This window comes from Fulmarus glacialis, unplaced genomic scaffold, assembly GCF_000690835.1.
Source record: "Fulmarus glacialis isolate BGI_N327 unplaced genomic scaffold, ASM69083v1 scaffold8244, whole genome shotgun sequence".
In the NCBI taxonomy this organism is placed as follows: domain Eukaryota; kingdom Metazoa; phylum Chordata; class Aves; order Procellariiformes; family Procellariidae; genus Fulmarus; species Fulmarus glacialis.
Genome location: NW_009208617.1, coordinates 1 through 19,451, shown reverse-complemented (window position 1 = coordinate 19,451; position 19,451 = coordinate 1). Strand labels below are relative to the sequence as shown.

The following is a 19,451-nucleotide window of genomic DNA, read 5'->3' as shown; positions in this document are numbered from 1 at the left end:
GCACACGCCACATCAGTGGGAATAGCAACTCTATTGCTTTGCACTATCCCTTCCAATTTTAAATCAGACTAATACACTGCTAAGTCAAATTGCTCAGGGAAGTCTATTATGCCAACACAGTTCTCTCTGTCAATCACAACAGTAACCTCCTCATGAAATCATATTATGCCTGACATGAACTATCTTCCAGAATGCCACACGGGCAGGTACTATAACACTCTAGGTACTCCTTTAATATCTTCTGATTTTAGCCTTCCGGCAGCTGCAGAAATAACTGCTGCAAAACTTGAACAACTTCCATTTAACATCTTACCTACTTAGTGCTGGCCCTTTGATTATTTCATTAATACTGAAATGTGAATAGGAAACCCAAGATTTCCCCCAAATACAGAATGGCAGCATGTATTTTGCCTTTTATAGATCTCTATTGCCAACTTTGCAAGCTGTCTAGGAAGAGTGGAAAGCAACTCTCTGAAATGAGGAATTCAGGGAAGTTTCAGCTAGGAAATCACCTGCAAAATACAGGGGTTATTTCAGAGAGAGGGGGAGTTAGAGAAATATTTTAATTTGTGTTGAAAGGGAGAAAACTCAAGAGGTCTTTTATTTTTAAGTTATAGAAAGCCATAGATAGCTTGAAAGTGTAAAGCAGATAACAAATATCCTCCACTGAGAAAAGAGTATGACAGGTTCTCAGTCATTGTACATTGTACCAGGACAGGGTTAACCTTGTTCTGAGTATACTGCATATAGCAGACAGATAGCCTGAATGCGTATTTGTTATTGTATCACTGCCTCTAGAAGCAGAGATACTGGCTTTTTTCCAGAGAGATCACCAAATCAGTTATTTGTTCTTGAAAGAAAAGCCAGAAATACACAATTACTACAAAGAGATGAGAAAAAAAGAATTAAGCCAGATCTGAGCTTCTAAAGGATGACAACGTGCCTGTAAGGGACCATACATCTCAGACAGCTGCTGAACAAATGCTTCAGATTTTTTGTTTTTTAATTAATTAGGCAGTTATCTTCTCCTCCAGTTTCTTATAACTGTTGGTGGACTCCTAAAATCACACTTGCTGAGTGTTTTTGAGGAGGCAATGCTCAATTATATCAGACCCAGCTGAAGGCAGCAATTTCTATGGACTTAACAAAACCTGTTACTACCAGAGTGGCATTTGTCACATTTGTCATGTAAAATGAAACTGTACTTTTTTTTTTCGGGAGGGTGTGGGGGGCGGGGGGGGTGGTGAGGAGACGGGGAAGAGATATGAGACGTCACAACTTATGTCACTTGTAACAGAAGAAGATCACAAAGAAGCTGGAAACAGTACAGGACAACTAAGACTTGGAAAATGGAATTATCACAGTTAAGATTTAACCCAGCTTGAGGCACAGGTATAGTTACCTCACTCTGAGAAAAGTTTCTGAAACAGAAACAAATGTTCCAAGACCTCCAGGCTTCAGCTGTATGTTGAGTTATTCAGGAAAACTAGCAGGGCTCTGCACAGACCCGAGAGTTAGAAGAAAACATTAATGGGTCATAAAAAGGGGTCATAGTCTTTTGAGATCCATTAAAAAGATCCAACAGCTCTCATCCAACACATTTTACTGCTTTTACAAAAACTCACATTTTCAAAAATCTTAACTAACTTCCTCGAAGCTTAATTCTGCAGTGGCCCAACTTGATGCACATTTGTCTTCTTAAAGTTCATGGCTTGCTGGAAAGCTCAAAATAATGAGGTAATGTCTCAACTACTAGGAAAATTATGTCTTGGACTTAAAACAGAGTCCAATTTTCAAAAGAACAACTGGGGGAGGGGGCGGTATAAAAAAAGATGCAGACAGAAAGACGACTGCAAATCCTCTAAAATGCAAAAGAGCTTGGTTGGGATCAAATCAATTCCCAATAATAAAAAGCATCACTTGATTTAATGGACTATATATTCACACCTTCGCCACTTTCTGTTCCTGTCTGGGACTGGAAGTCGCAGTGTGACAGAACAAGGCTATTTAATACTGGCAGCACTGGTTAGCAATTCTGGATTTGTGCATTTCTTGGGGATACCTAAGGGCCTGAGGCTGTGCCAGTGATTAATTAAGCTCACTAAACCTCTGGAATCAGGGAGTGCTGAAGGCACTCACAATCACCTGTAATATGTATTCTTTGTAAGGAAAATGCAAAACATATTTTTAAGCTTCTAGAATTATTAGCCATTTATCTTGCTCTATTAAAAGTAAGGTGCAATACCAAAAACGTTTTCTTAAACTTCAGAGAAAACAAGGAAAACATTTCAAAAATAGGTATTATAAACATGACTGCTGATGAAAAGCAGAGAAATACCATTGCATGGCTGTTTTCTATTTCACAGGATTACATCATTTCACTTTGTGGATGGACAACAGTGGACTTATTTTTATCTCTTGCTCATCTTTGTCCTGGTTTCAGCTGCCATAGAGTTAATTTTCTCCCTAGTAGCTGGTATAGTGCTGTGTTTTGCATTTAGGATGAGGATAATGTTGATAACACACTGACGTTTTAGTTGTTGCTGAGCAGTGCTTACACGAAGTCAAGGACTCCTCCCCTTCTCATACTGCCGTGCCAGCGAGGAGGCTGGGGATGCACAAGAAGGGGACGGGGACACAGCGAGGACAGCTGACCCCAACTGGCCAAAGGGATATTCCATACCATGTGATGTCATGCTGAACAAAAAACCCTGGGGGGGAGCTGGCCAGGGGGCCGTGGCCCCTGCTTGGGAACTGCCTGGGCATCGGTCAGTGGGTGGTGAGCAATTGCATTGTGCGTCACTTGTTTTGTATATTCTTTTATCACTATTATTATTATTATTGTCTTCCTTTTTTGTCCTATTAAGTTGCCTTTATCTCAACCCATGAGTTTTACCTTTTTTCCGATTCTCTCCTCCATCCCACATGAGGGGAGTGAGCAAGGGGCTGTGTGGTGCTTAGTTGCTGGCTAGGGTTAAACCACCAACGATCTTGATTGAAAAGGTATTCTTCTAAGATAAATGATTTGGGAGAAAACATCCTTTTGGCTTAGAAAAGTCAGTATGTAAAAGCAGCAGTTACTTTCTGTTTTAAATGGGACATCTCTGAGCTTAGTTTCACTTAGAAAAAGAGATTTTTATGTCAATTGGTTTTGCAGAGCTGGTGAAGTTAGACAAAAAGTTTTTACTGTCTTACATGTCATTACTAACACTGTCCACCAAATCTCATTTCAGAACTTTTATCTCTAGAGCTGATGTTAGATATACAGAAAACTCAGTTGAGTTTCACAGGTCAAGGAGTTTATGAAGGAAATTTATTCTCGACATCTAAGGAGGAAAAGACTTTTTAAAAATACTGGTAAAAAACATGGAAAGAAATGCATCAGGCAACTTTTATATGGTCACTTTGTAACTCTATATATGTATTACAAAACCAGCTGCTTCCAAGAACAGGTCTAGTAAAGCAACTGTTCTGCATCTTAGTATATTAGAATTTTCATAATCTTGAGTTGCACATTTAATACAATCCAAGCTTTACACTATACAAGTACACTGGCTAAAACTTTTTTTTTTATCCTTAATTCAAGCAACTACAGTTAATAAGTGAGAAAAGCTCAGCATGAGTTGATGGGAAGCTGTGAATATAAAATCTGCACGTATTCCGGGACTCCATCAAGGTTTTTTTCTTAAAATGGTACCAAAATCAAAAAGGTAAGAAAATGAAAAGATCTAGTATAAATCTATATAAATCACCTACGTTTGTTTTTTAAGTCTCAGGCAAGTTTATTGAGATAGTAGGAGGAAATGGGTTCTGGATAGTGGAAGCATCTTCTATTGTAAGGAAAAGTAAATGGAAACATCCTGTAGAAGAATGTATAAATAATAATGCAGTTATACATACAAATGATGCAGAATTATTTTCAAAGGCTACAGTCAGCAGCCCTCACAGAGAGTGCTGGCTTCTAGGCTTCTGCTTTACCTACTTCCAAGAGGATTATCCTTACAAAACTTCTCATCTCATATTTTTCAGACCTCCATCTTGCTTGTATCCCTCTTTTCCAGTTTACTCCTCTACCACCAGCTGTGTAAACACCCTCCTCCAACAACGAAGTGGTCTCATTTATCAATACTTCTGCATTTTTACCTGTTTATTCTCACGATCTCTGACAAAATCCTCACTGCAGCTCTTTTCTTTATGGATTCAGTAAGAATGAATATCAGTCATATTGCCCTTTCCTGATGTAATCCACTTGCCTGCCTACACACAATTATATTTAAACTCCCTGAGTCTTTCTGCAGCTGACCCAACAGACTGCAAGTGAGGTAGCTCTAAAGCACTTGCATCTTCCTCTCTGCTTGTCCATAGCTGCTCAAGTCGTGCCAATACTGGTGGACAACACCTCCTCCTCTGCAACCACTGCTGTCTGCAAGTCTCCTTCATGCCAATCTAAAAGTTCAATCCTCCTCATCCTGATCCAAGCCTCAGTTTCCACTGTGCTCCATATTTTCCCGTGTTCACCTTCAATTAGGCCTGTTAGGGCATGAGGGGTTATTTTTCTGCTGCTTTCAAAAGTACTAGGACATCTTTAACTTCTGCTAGAACAGCTACTCAAGGAGAGAAGAAAAGGACGGTGCTTTAGTGCTTCATTTGAAGGAGAGACCCATCTGAAGGCTCATTCTGAGAACACCACGAACATCCTGATATTATCTAACACACGTGTGAAGCTCCCTCCTTTCCCCAGCACCCATCAGTTTCCTTGGTCATAGACGGAAGAAGAGCAACCTGACAGCTGGCTTTCTAACTCCTTCCACAGTTCTCACGGCAGCTCGTTGGACACCTGCACCCAACTGGTCCTTATGGCACCCAGACGTGTGCTACAGAGCAGCTCCCAGTGGGACGTAGGAGCTTAGTGGGACATTAAGTATCACCCTTCACCCTTGACCTAACATCTCACACTCAGCTTCCAAAAAGACCTGATCAGATAACCTGGCATTGTCTCACTGAGTTGAGCAGTGACAAGCAATAGTAAAAATGGTAGTGCGACTGTATCAGAAAGACCCATCTAACACAGTGAAATCAAGTCCTCTAGAGTAGGACGATTAAGTCATGTATGAGTGGGACAGGGGCCTTGAGGCTGTGTGGAGAACAGGAGGAGGTCACGGTGGTGCAGAGACAATAGGTATGAAGTGGGCAAGTAGGAGAGGGCTTGTTGGCTAACCAATAGATTTGCATGAATTGTGTACGAATCACAGCTCTAAAACAAAGCATTCGCCTCTTGGTTTTGGCGTAGGCAGGAACCACAACGATGGCAGGGGGAACAAGGAGGCAAGAAAAAGTTTAAGTAATTTACTGGAACTAGAAGTAGAAAATAAAAGAAACCAGATCACTTCACTGTAGACTTTGAACTACCAAGTAGACATCCAAAAAACCCTAGAAACCATTTAAAGCAAAGGCAAAATATTGGCTACAACCACATAACTGGTCCAAATAAACAGAAAAGGCAGTATTCAGAAGAAAGAATGCTTAAAAAGAAAAACTCCAGCTGGCAAAGTAAAACAGCTTAACATAGTGTCATGTTAATTTCCATGAAAAGTCTCCTTAATTCCAGTGGGGAATTTGCTACTGAAATCTATTTGTAGCTGTTTTACATGCACTGGGCTGAAATCTGAGTAGGAATTATTTCTACTTATCCACAAGGGATGCTTGTTGATGCAGATTCAGACTATGCATGTCTCTACACTCCTTTACCACCTATTATATGATGAACACTTACTCATCCAGTACAGTACTCACCAAAAAGAAAAACGGAGGACTGAACCTTTCCCTTCCCTCACTCTAAGAACAATTTTCAGGAAAAAAATACCACTTGCACCTAAGTAACTTTTTTTTTTTGGCCAAGGAAAAATGCAGAGAAAGGATAAAAAATTTCCTTTTGTGACAGTTTCAGAATGGCTTACATAAATGCCATCGAATTCCTACCAGACAAATGTCAAAATTCACACAAACATGCACAAAAAACCCCAAGTCACCAACATTACTGGTCTTCTTTGCAGTTAGAAATAGGATTTTATTCTATAATAAGTTCATCCACACTTCAAGACATAAAATGGAAAATATTTGTACAGATTCTAACAAACTGAAGACTCTGAAGGCTCTGATCTAGTATTCTTCAATAGGACTACAAGATGTGACGTGACTTGTGGTACACACTGTTTTGTACCCAGTGCATGATCACACACAGGCAACCGCTTTCGGGTTTTTTTCCAGTACCATTTATCCACAGTGAGCTTCTACCATAGTATTTCTCATCTTGTATTTTCATTGCATCTTTCATCTCAAAATACTTAAAAGCACTTACCAGAACAGAGGGAAATGAAGGCCTTTGAAGCTCTAGAATCTGCAAACTAGAATGTTGGCCCTCAAAGAGGTTTAATTTTGGGAGGAAAAGGATTTTTTTTTTTACGAAGAATAACTCTGGAAAACCCGATGTACTGATACTGGCAGATTACAAACCAGGAAGAGCTTGAATGCCTGTGATGACTGTTAGTCTGAATCCCTTTTCCCTAGACTACATTCCTCTTCCTGTAACTTGCTTTTGAACAAAGTAATGATCAAACTTCAAATACCTACAATCAACTTTAACTTTCTCTTAATGAAAGAGAGAATGCTACATTACAATAGAGTATGAAAATTACTTCTTTGGTGTACAGCCTGAAAGGTGGTAATTTCCATCAGAGCCTCTTGTAACTCCCACTTGGCAAAGCATGTAGTGTCATAGGATGCTCTCAGAAAATTGCAGGCTTTGGGAACGTGCAAAGAATACGTAATGTGTGCCATATAATTATTAAGTATGAGTTCCCTTAGGCACAGGATGCAGTTAATAGCAACTTATTCAAAGATCACTCTGCACATGGGGATCATACCTTAAAAACAGGTATGTCACACTTGCAAAAGGAATACACTTCATGGGTAACAAGACTCAGCTAGTCAGAAATATCAGGTCAGAGGCACTGAAGAAAAAGATGAGGAGAGCTAGGGATACATCTATAGAAAATCATCCATCTCAGGAAGAAAAGCGAAGAAATTGTGCAGTACAGATCAAAGAAAGCAGCCAATTATGAATGGCACAGACTGAATTTCCCCCTTTGCTCATAGTGAGTGTCTTTTCGACAAATATAAAACAGAACAAGAACACATCTTGCTCACGAACCGGGTTTGATTTTTAAGAGGGAAACTGCGAAGTTTATACTGAAATCTAAGTGGCTTTGATTCTGATCCAATGAAGGGGAACACACGCACTTCTAGGAATTAACCCAAGCACCATTTACAGTTTCCCAGAGGAATGAACTTTCCAACTAACATTTTGTTATCATCACAGCATCAAAGATACTTACTCACGCTATGCCCACTGATATAATGCACTGGTTATGTGGTCTCATGCTCAGGGACCAGGATTAAATTAACTTCAGACAACAATGAATTTACAAGTTAAAGAACTGCTGAAAAATACAAATTATGTCTTTGTTTACTGGTTCAAATGCTGACCTTTGCCGTTCACAACTAGGTGACCCAAGGTGACTTCAGTACCTCAGCATACAGTTTTCTAATAGGCTGATAATCATCACCTTTGCTTTCTGCATTACTTATTCAGAGTAAGTAGCAGACGACAGCAGACAGCAAACTTATTCCGAAAGGTCTCAAAGACTACACATGCAGAAAAGACATCTGAAGCAGGATACCCTAAAATGAGGCCTGTATTCTCAACACAGGAATGTGTGATTCCTTTATTTGGATAAATACGAATTGCAAAATTCAAGTTTTAAGTTGTCTTGTAAACACAGCATCCCCAAGCACAGCATTTTATCTAGAAAGAGGATTCGCTACTATTTACCAACTAATTCCTGAAAGGATGTTCCATGCATGCCTCCTTATCAAAGTAAAGATCTGTTTAGTCTGTGAAGTATGATGCAACAGTTTGGTATTTTATGGAAAAGAAATGAGCTCCTTCCCTCTGTTCACTGTCCTTCAATCTGACCACGCACAAGTCAAAAGGCAAACATTATTTACAAGTAATTGCCCAGGTTGCAATCACTGCACCACTACGCTGCTGCACATTCTTAGAGTGGTCCCATTCCCATCCTCAAGATGCCATGTTTCATGCGACAGATTTCTTGATCCCTATGCTTATTCCACAGAACTTTACAAGTTGTGCTTTCATTAACTACTATTAAACACTTTCAGCAATTTAAGTTCTCTAAACAGAGGGAAAATACTAAGCGTATTAGTAACTACAGGACTCTCAATGAACACTCACCGGGGAGGGTTTCTTCCTCATCTCAAAGGTCCGGGTAGCACCAAAGCTAAGTGAGGCAATGACAGGATTTTTTCCCAGTGATGGTTCATCGTCACTGTGCCAGTCTACGCTATCCTTCTCGTTTCGGTAGAGGTTGCAGAGAAGAGAGTTGAAGGTACGGCCAGTGAACTCTTCAATGCGCTCCTTTAGCATGGTCAGCAGAGGATGCCACTGTAATCAGCACAGCAGGAGCAGGGTAAATACAATGAAAGCAGGCCAGCAGCAGATAACATCAAGACACATGGGGAAAACTACTAAGAAACAAAATGTACTGCACTTCAATCACAATAAACTTGAAATCAGACAAGTATCTCTGAACAATTCTGATTATATTTTTTAGTAAAGGTGAGGAATGGGTTTTCTGCAAAATATGCATGTTACCTATCGCTCAATACTGAATCATCTCTTAAAACTATGAAGCCAGTCTGCCTTTCATACTAATGTAACCAGCCACCCCAATTAACTGAAAGGTGAGAAAGTAGAGTAAAATCTGCTTGAACTGACCATGGATAAACATTGGGAGTTCTTAACTAAGACAAAAAGTGTGCAACTTCTCCCACGCACGCCTGTTTTTTTAACCTCCTGGCCAAGCTAGAGGAGTTTAACTCAGGGCTCTCACAACACCCGAGTTACTTGGTCATTGCTGGTGGGCACAGTGCAGCCGGAAAGCTGCAGTCAGTGACTAAATGACACGCTCTCAACGGCCCGCAGCCGTTGACACAGAACACGAGACAACGGTTGGCCTAACACTGTCACAGTGTGGCCTTCTGTCCCCGCTCTGTGAGCCCAGCTTGTTGAGCCCAACTCATCACCTCTCGGGGTTTTGACTTCGACATCGTAACTTTTCAGTTGTTCGCAAAGACAGTGTCACAGGCCCTGAATGTCATCCTTCCCTTTGCTCACGTCTTGCTGAGCCCATAGCCCACGGCAGCTGTGCACATTCCATTACAACTCAGTCCAGTGAATCATTGTTTAATGTTATAAACTTACATCATGACTTTCATCTGTCAGAGTGCTTTTAAGTTTAAAAAAAAAAAAAGCCAAAGCAATGTAGGCCAGAATTTTTGCCCATTATATAAGCAGAAACACAGATCAAGAGAGGATAAAAGGCCGATTCCAAACCTTCCAGTGCATCACTGGCAGAAGGCGAATAGACAGGAGGAATTAGGTTATAATATCCACCTCTAATAATCAAGTCTGCACCACCTCCTTTTCATGCTTACCCATCTTTAAGGTGTTTTTAACCTACTGGCTACACTGCAGGAGCCTCAACATACCATCTTTCTTTATTAGGGGTATTTCTAGTTAAGTCACCCCTTCAATGACTAAGCATCACGTGAATAATTAATTATACATAAACATAGCTTGCAGCTATGGGACATGTAGGAAATCAGTAACACCACCCAAAAAACCTATAGCTTGTAATTGGGCTGCCTGAACGTGTAGTATGTGCAGGACATACAATGCAATGACAGAACAGTCCAACAAGGATTACTGAAAGCGCTTTTCAGTGACCAACTAGGACTGGATTCCTTCAATTCCTATCACAAAAGTATTTATTACTAAAAATGTTACCGTATGGTGAATTTTACAATTCAGTGGAAACCCCACTACAAACCTGCAGCAGTGGAAGTAATTTTGTCGAAACATTACGGTGTTTCAGTACATCACTGCTTACAAAGAAACATTTTTCTAATACCAAAATTCATTTAGGCACGAGCACTGGATTATACCTAGCAGTGCTGCAATCGCACCCAGTCTTACCGAACAAAAAAGGAGGGGCACAAAGCGAATTACTCCTACAGATCAAGCATTCAAGGCAGGTAATTGGTTTTGGCCAAGCTGTGCACTAAATTACATTTTACTCGAGATATTTTTGTGATATAAACCCTATTCTACAGGTAAGGAGCGTGCACTTTACACCATCCACTGCTTCTTCTAGGCTGCAGGAACTCCCACCTATGAAGCTGAGTGAAATGTCAGAATGTCCGTATGCAGCCTACCCATACATCTGCCTACGGGCCGTTTCCAGCCAGTGGCAGGGCTGGCTCCCAGCAATGCAAGTTTGCCAGTGCATCTCACTTTCTGCTGGAGTTTCTTTCTCTCAGTGAAAAGGAGAATTATTCAGGGATGAAAGACTGGATCAGCATGCGTGACTGATTTAGGCCTTGTACCTCTTGGATGAGAAAAACAAACCAGTGGCCCAATGAGTGCTAACACTGAACTTTATGCAAACTGAACTGAAACGGTCAATTCAGGGTATATGGGCTGTATCTAACCTCTGAGCAGCAACAGCTTCCACAACAGGCAATTCTGAACTGGATTTAAACCATTAGTGTACAGCAGAATGATTTTGGAGGGGCATTTCCAATCCCTAGAGCCATTTAGCTTCTAGAGAAGTCCAATTAAATAGATATTCCACAAATGAGTAAAAAAAAAAGCCTATTTTTCCACCACAAATTCCATAGGTTATGGAATTTCTGAACTATGGTATTTTTGAGACTACAAAATCCTCACAACTCATCTTGTTAAATGATGCCTTTCCACTTTTCCCAAACTGAGCTTTGCTAGGAGTTGCCCCCCTTTGGCAGCAGTTCTGGGACTTGGGACACTTCTCTCTCATGCTATCCAGCCTTCAACAGTCACACTTAATTTATGGTTCAGAACATTGCAGCCTACTGCCATGGAAATGTCAAACAAAGCAATACCAAGAGACAGCCCGATGGGACAACAAGCTGGAAGCCAGAGAGAGAGAGACGGAACATGAACAAAACATCAACAAGTCACTCAGAAGGTTTTTAACCCTTCCAAAACAGCGTGGGAAATTAGATGATACAATCTGGAGTTGCTGAGCAGGCAAGTTGTGTGTGTGAACTTCACAGCACTCACATAGGAATCAACAATATGCCTAATTCTCATTGAAGCAGCATTGAATCTAAGTGTTTCTGAAAGTAACTATTTCAGAAATTGATATTACTATATCTTTACAACGAAAAACTCAGTATGACTGTGTACACTACAATCTCCAATATAAAGATGCACAGAGTAAGTCACACAGAACAATTTAGAGTTTTGTCCAAAGCTACAGTGACCCCAAAAGCAAAACGTTAAACTCTGGAGTTTCCTTTTTCCAATGTTTAGCAACTAAATCATGCTCCTCTCAGTCAATCCACTCATAATGCTTCTTTTATGAAGCTGTCCACATTCCACTAGAATCTGTTGCTAATCACAAATGAAATGCTGATACTCTAGATAAAAACAGAGGATAGAGGGAATTTTCGTGTCTCAATCTCTGCAAAGGATTTCTTTGTAGATGATAGTAAAAGGAAACTGTAAGCATATACATACATTTGGGTTTGGCTGCATTGTTATCCTGGAGTATGTGTAAGGAAGTTCCCCATACCAGGAGGTAAGCCTTGGTTCCTCAAAAGATGCTTCTAAAAAAAGAAAACCAGGAAGACTTTCTCAGTTGCCTTATCAAAGGGCTTGAAAATGGAAAGATGATGAAATTCTGCCAAGAAACTTGATCAAAAAGGGACTGTCCACTCACCTAAAGTTAAAAAGCAGCCCCTTAAAATCCTCAGCCTTCCATAATGAACTCAGGTGAAGGAATGAGATTATTTGAAAGCAGGCCTGTCTCTGCAAGAGGAATTACCTTGCCAAAATCTTGGAACCACATCAATTTTCTCATCCCTACACCAGGCAGGGCAGGGACTGGACAAGTAAAGGTATTAAAGGTAGCAAAATGAAACTGAAATTTTATTTACAATTCTGGGTTGGTTTATATTCTCCTGGTTCCAGTGCCCAATACAGTGGCATAAGTTGCAAGATGTATCCACTGGAAAGGATGAAGTGGAAAGGACTGCAGCATCAGTGGGACATTACAAAAGCAGAATGTAGCAAGGCTGGACAAGTAAAATTTTGTAAAATACCTGTGTGCTCTGTGGTGTAATACAAACATCAAGTTAAAAGTACTTTCAACTTCTGAAAAGACTATCTTGGTAGCTATTTCTCATGCTTGACAGGTAACATTCTCCATTGTACTGTACCTTTACTGCAAGCCAATAAACACAGATGTTGAAGACATCTTCCAGCCCTGTCCAGTAATTACTCTGATATATTATCTTACATCCGTTCCTGACTGAAGAGAAATTTAGCTAGAACAGGTGCCCCTTAGTGAACAAATCCAGAATAGCAGTCTCCTCACTTACTGCATACCGGAACTAATAAGCAAAGATAAGGGAAAAGAAACGTGCTCTGCTGGGATTTTAAGTGAGAGAGGCAAAAACTATTCCTGGTGACAGAAACCTCAAAGAACACCGTTTTTGCAGCATCACTGGGAGACAGTATGAAAAGATGGAGCAGAGACTTAATCTAAAAAAAGAGTGGGAAAAAGAACTGGAGATGACAGAGGAGGCAGTAAAATTCACGGATTTTTAAGACAGGGAATTTTAATTTGGAAAAATCTCATTTAATTGGCAATAGGAACATGGTGATAGAGATTGAAAAATAAGCAGCAGTACTCTTCAGATATGCATGGAAAACCTGGAAGGAAATATGTGAAGGAGTGTTAGTAAGTAAAATTAAAAACAATTATAAACAATGCATGGATTTTGGTATGGAAATGACCTGGGAATGACCTGAAAAGTTGGTCTACGCACCCCTTACCCTGTCTGATGTGAGTTCTCTGACCCCAGGGTATGTCTTGGAGGAGTTGTTCAAACATCCAGTCTGCTTGTTCTGAGTCAATAAAGCCAGGAATCAAATGAATCCTAAGGAAGAAAAAGATAAAGAAAAAACATAAGGAATATACACTTCTATATATGCTTTAGCAAAATATTCTCATTTCCAGGATTCCCAAAGGAGATAAGAATGGCTGTCATGCATCAGACCAAAAGTCAAAGCCCAGTACTTCTGACTACAGCTAAAAGCAGGTGTGAAGTAAAGAACAGGAGGCAGCAGGAGCTCCTGAGGAGTCTTCCCCTCACCAAACACATCTAATTGCTTTTTAAAAACCTATACAAACGTATGACACCAACAATATTCTATGAGTCCTACAATCAGCCATATATTGTGTGAAAAATAGCATCCTTCTGCTTGTTATTAACTTCCCATTTGATAAATTAGATAGCCCTGATTATGGTACCACAATCAACATAAGTAAATAACTGCCCTTTATTCACCATCTCCATGCCACTCAGAATTTGATAGCCCTTTATCACTACTGCCATCCTATCCTCTCTTTTCCAAACACAAGAACCCTAGAGTATTTAACCTCTCCTATTTTTGCATTTTCATATGTACATTTTATATTTTGACTGTACTAACAGCACCATTCAAAAATCGCAGCCACTGTGGTGAGCTCCAGAGTAGGAATGCTGTTCACAAGAGGTTACTCTCAAAAGTATTTAACGCTCCAAAGACATCACAATAAGAATATATATAGTAAAGGTACTAAAAGGGATGCAAAATCTGATTATTGACTTTCCAGAAATGTGTATATTCCAGCAAGGTATTATGAAAACAAACTCCAGAAAATGACAGAATAACCCAGCTGGCTGTGTATCTTTTCTCTTTCCAGCTGGTCAAAGCTTTTACTTTTCAAATTGGTTTAAAACTTTATTTGCAGTTTTAGAAGAAACCAAGATGAAAGCTTTGAAATAAATGCACAAAAAGTTATTATGTCCTTAGCATTTTTTCCACTATTAATAAAATTATCAAATTCAGAAGAAAAGGATTAACACTGATATTGCAGCTAAGTCAGCAAGGTAAACTAAAATGCATTTTAGTTAGTAGGAATCACAGAACAAGCAGGTTTTGTTTTGAAGTGTCCTGAAGCTGAAATAATTAACGCATAGCATGTAAGCAAAAGGGACAACCCTAAAGTTACCAAATCTGCCTAAAGTTAAATGCTTTTATTAGATTAATTTAAAACAAGCTCAATTTACAGCTGGAAGTTTTTGGTAGCTCTTAACTATGGACATCACGCACTTGCTAACACAGGAATACCGATCCAAATTTCACGCAGCAACTTAACTCTGGATCGTGAAACAAATGGACATAGCCCCTTCTCTTTACTCCAGACAAGAACACTAGATGCAGTAAGCGCTAGATGTTAAGAGGTTCATTTTTCTTCTCTTCAGTGCTGCTCAGAACTGTCTAAGTCTCTGCTACCTGATATTCAAAGTATTTCCCGACGTACTCTAAACAGAGGATACACAGGAAGGGCAATGTGCGCCTGCTAAAGTCAAAACACTCTGCAGAGACTAGACTTTAGAAGCCGAGTATCACCGCATTGTTCTGCAACAGCAAATTACAAGTTTCAAAACCCGTGCAATTCGCTTACCTCGAAATGCCAGTTGGTACTTTGCTGAGCTCATACGCACCAGGCTTGCTGAGGATGTAAGAAAGGGAAGAGCCATCAGCTGGACAAACAACAAGAAATTATCTTACACTGAGCAGCATGGACTAGAATTGCTGTAAACCTGGACTAGGAAGAGCATACTTTAAAAGGAAAAGAAAAAATGCTTTGCACTACAAAGGGAAGCAATAATGTTCTGGAGACAGTCAGAGGTCAGTAAGGCAGCGAGGGGTGTTGCAGAAGCAAATGAGTTTGTGTGTACCTCCTGCCTCTCACCCTCATTTCACCAAAGGCTCAATACACAGTTTTAAGGCTCTAGGAGATACGTAAACGAGGGCTGTCATGGGGAATCTAAAGGATTCAACTGTACAAGACTGCACCCCGACCGTTATGTTTGCATTTATAGGTATACAAAGAACACAAGTGTAACTGAAGATGCAAAATCCAGTTTTCAGTCAAATGACCGATACCACCATTCTGCTAACAGCAAAGTGTTCATCAACCTGTGTGACACAGGGAGAGCGAGTTACAGGTATGTGAGCAGTATTTTAACAATTGTAGCTGGTGGTACAGAGCGTAAACAGTTCTTCCTTGTTACGAGTTGCATTGTCATAAAGCATTATTTACTCTTGTACGAACTGCTTGCTTCACCTACTGCCTCATTTTGTCCTAAGCTAGCTCTAAACTTTATACTGCTCTTTTTGCCGAGGACACCCCAGGAGTTAATTGCTCTCCAGCATTGTTTCTCCCTCAAAACAGTTCACCAGCTCATGAGATGATCACACACTGTGTTTTGCGCTGTGCTGTATTTAAGAAAGTTAAATAAACAGAAACTTCTGATCTCTTCCATATTGCACATGCAGAGCATAAACCGTACTATAGCACTAGAGCACACTGTTGTGATGAGAATAGTATCTCAGTCTTGTTTCCTTTATATGTTTTTATTTGATTTGCAAATAAGTGTAACAAATGAAAGGTCAGTGAAACTTTAGAACACTTTTAACACACCGAATTTACTTAATACCTAGATACTATGTTATTACTACTAGTCATAAACAATATGCAAAGAACATATGGCTGTATCATGCATAATGAAATGGAAAGTTAAAACATAAGCAAATCTGTTACAATCTGTAAGTGTTTCTGGGAAATTCTGTAACTATTTCCAGCAATATTTTTCATGACTCTTGACAGAAACACCTCTCACTAAGTATTTCTACTTAATGAACTGTTCGCTACCACCCTAGCAGTGGGAGGGCAGCTAAACACCTCATCTGAATTAGGCCTGCTCTGCACAAATACCCACCCAGCATCAAATCTGAAGTTGCTACAGAAAACTAACCCCAGATCCCTCAAAGTAAAAACAACATTCAGCAAGTCAAAAGCTGAATCTGTAACTTGCCTCTTAGGAACCACTTAGTAAGAAAATTCTACCGAGATGACCAAACTGAAGCAAATTTAATTTTCAAAATCTGTAACTTCCCCATACCCCATTGTCACATTTCACGCCAAGGTTATTCTGAAAAGATCCCCATTTCAACACAGAGGGTAAGTGACCTACAGCGTATGAATATCTAGCTTCACTATGACACTTACTAGCAGCTACTTTTCCGAACCTTCAAAGGAAGCGCTGCTTGAGTTGCCATACCAGCTGTATTCCTGGATAAAGGTAAGTAATTTCCAGCATACACAGGAACTGTTCTAGGAGAATGTACATTGCTAACCACAGGAGACATATTTGCAGTTCTGTTGATCCCGAATGTCCGATTGTTTGTTCTTCCTGGCTTATACAGCTACACCAAAGCTATCAAAACTAGTTAACACAGACTTGGACTCTCCTGATTATAAATTCAGTTCAGGATAAAAGGGCTGAAAGTCCACATTTTGTACTGAAATTTCTTCCAAACGCGTGGCAGTTGTAAGTGGAGAAGGAACTCTTTTTCAGCAGATTCCCACTGACCAACAAGACAGAAAAACTGCACGAAGGACAGTTAAGTCAGCAGCATACTCACTCTATCACACCTGCCTCAGGAACTTTGCGCTCCACCTGAAAGGTAACAAGACAATACATGGTGAATATTAAACATTTAAGTACCTGGCATGCTCTAGTCAAACAGAACTAATTGCCACCTCTAGTGACTCAATATAGCTGCATACTGATATGTCAGTGAGAAAAACATACCTCTGGACAATTAGTAAGCACTAACAACCCACCCACTCTCTCCATGCTCCAGAAACTCTCAAATGCAGCTACCACTGCAGGCGGTTTTTAACAATCAACTGCCCCCTAAAGGACATTAATCTCTAAATTATTTCCATTATTACAATACTTGCTATTTATCAACCGCAACAAAAAACATTCTTATCCTTACATTTGGAAGTAGAAATCTAGAGCAACTATAGGAGGGATGTACAAATCCCAGGCTCCAGACAATGAGCAAAACACAAGACAGACCAGACATAGCAGGAGCTGACACTAAAATTGACTGCACAGCTTGAGATAGCTCTTTTTTGTTAAAACAAAAACCAAACACAGTAGTTTAATCCAGCCCGGTCCAGCCTGGATTCTCATTCTGGTTGTCTCTGGGATTTATGCTCCTCTTCTCTGAGCTCAGTGGAGTGCTGAGATGCAAGGAGGTACGGAGTTGAACAAGCAAGAGGGTCAAAATATAGTACTATAGAGATACCAGGGCTCTGCCACAGAGAAAAGAGAATCTTCCCAGACCATCTCCAATCTTTCCAAGCCAAGACGACAGCCTTTCAAACACTTCTGTCTTAGAAAGAAGTGTCCAAGATTTTTTTTCCCAAGCAAGGAACTGCCCTCCCACTGCACAGAGCACAATATCCTTCATCTGCTGACAGGACATAAAGGAAAGTCTATAAAACGAATCCCATGTTCTTCCCTGTAACAAATAAGCCAGATATCCAAGCTGAGGGAAAAAACAGAGCTCAAATCATGACATTGCATCATTCTGAATATTTAGGAGAACATATTCTTTTGGCTCTCTGAAAAAAGTAGTTATGAACAGGTACGTAATGAAAGTCTGAGGCTAAACAGAGGGACCGTAACTTTCCGTTTGCCATATATGCAAGACAGTTGCAAACTCTGTTTGGTAAAAGCCCAAAGTTCGCCTCAGCTGAGTTTTTAATTTGTTTTTAAACATAAGACTATAATCTTAAAGTCTGATAATTTTTACAATTTGAAGTTTAATAAAAGATGAGACTCTGCTCGTTACCGTGTAATTTTTACCTCTGATGGCTTTTCAAAGACAAATTGCTTTTGAGTGTGAGGCTGATCTTTCCTCATCCATGCCGGTCTGGCGCCTGCAGGGGCAAGGCTGCTGGCCACAGGTGCCTTAGGTGCTAAAGCAGAGAGGAAAAAAAAAAAGGATCACATGAAACAGAATTTCACCATACAAAAAAAAACAGTTTGGAAGAACTTATGGAATCATTCTTTGAAGTATTCTCCTCTGCTTGGCAGAGACTCCAGGGAACAGCCAAACCTACGTTACATAGGAGTTAAAATTGCAGAGAAACTGGTATTTTTTTATATATATTTGTTATTCATAGACAAACAAAAATGAAAACTTCCTTTTATCAGAAAGGATAATACCTAGAACCTTTCAATTCTACCACAAACATGTATCACATGCCAGCAGAAATTTTCCCAAGCAGCTAAACTGCTTCCCTCTGCAATTCTTTTTAGGAAACCAAAAGACATTTCTCTGAGAAAAATATTAATATTAAAACAAGATTTTGAAATGAGAAAGAAAGTATGGAAGAGCAACTCAGACATACCACCTCATGTGTTTTATTTACACATGCAAAAAGGCTTAAAAATGGGCCTGAAACAGAGACAAAGTCAGTGTTCGCTCTGCATAATTCAAAAGATGGGAAAAATAATTTTAAAAAATCCCTTTAGGAATAGGTGGAATGAAACACACCTGTGACAGAAAACTTACAGGCTACGTGCACAAGTCAAAATAGTTGGCTAATTTTTTTTCAGGGTTTAAAAAAAAAAAAATCAGCTTGCCTAGGACGCTCAGTCTGCGGAGAAATGGGAGCTTTACTGGGTATTGTAATCAGGCAAGTGGAACGTGGTGCTTTGACCACATTCACAAACCAAACCAGTCCTCCTTGCAAGACTGGAAACCCACACAGCACTCTCCTGCCTCTGCTCTCTTTGGCTTAAAAGTTTGATACAAACCAGTGACATTAACTCCAGCCCTTTCACCTAGCACTCTGTATTTTGCAATGTTTTCACTGTGGAAAGATAAAGGAAGACACATAATAAGTCTTATGAATACAGTATGACTAATTGTTATTACAAGAGTTAGCTCCACCAAATTCTATTCATCTCATTCTTGCCCCAAGACGAGCAGTACGCTTACTTACGCTTACATCTATGCACATGTGCAGCCAACCCTGTGTTCTGTGTCCAAAATTGCTACAACATATCTGTGACATACATAAGTTTTGCTTAAAAACTGGGTTCGACACCTGCGCTCTCGTTACCCCGAAGAGCCGGACCACCGCTCAAGCCTCACCCAGCACGGCCAGGAAAAGCCGCGGACAGGTCCCCATCGTTTCACACTCACTGCAGGCGTGTCTGCAGACCCGAACCCTGCTCCGCTCAGCGAAGAAAGCGGCGCAAACTCCCACCGCACCCCTAGAGCCTTTCGGAGCTTTGCCCATGACCCGTCGCCTCAGCCGAGGACAGCCGTTTTCTCCGCACCA

At 40.2% G+C, this 19,451-nt stretch overlaps 1 protein-coding gene across 1 annotated transcript; it reads right to left on the bottom strand.

The window, feature by feature from the left end:
- Positions 1 to 8,314: 8,314 nt before the first annotated feature.
- Positions 8,315 to 19,298, bottom strand: ALKBH3 (alkB, alkylation repair homolog 3 (E. coli); the record flags this gene model as incomplete). Its single annotated transcript, XM_009576545.1, has 7 exons — positions 19,262 to 19,298; positions 17,965 to 18,077; positions 16,727 to 16,761; positions 14,700 to 14,747; positions 13,022 to 13,125; positions 11,702 to 11,790; positions 8,315 to 8,524 (listed from the first exon to the last, which is right to left on the bottom strand). Coding segments are annotated over exons 1-7 (636 nt in total), but the record flags the coding sequence as incomplete, so codon positions are not given.
- Positions 19,299 to 19,451: the final 153 nt, after the last annotated feature.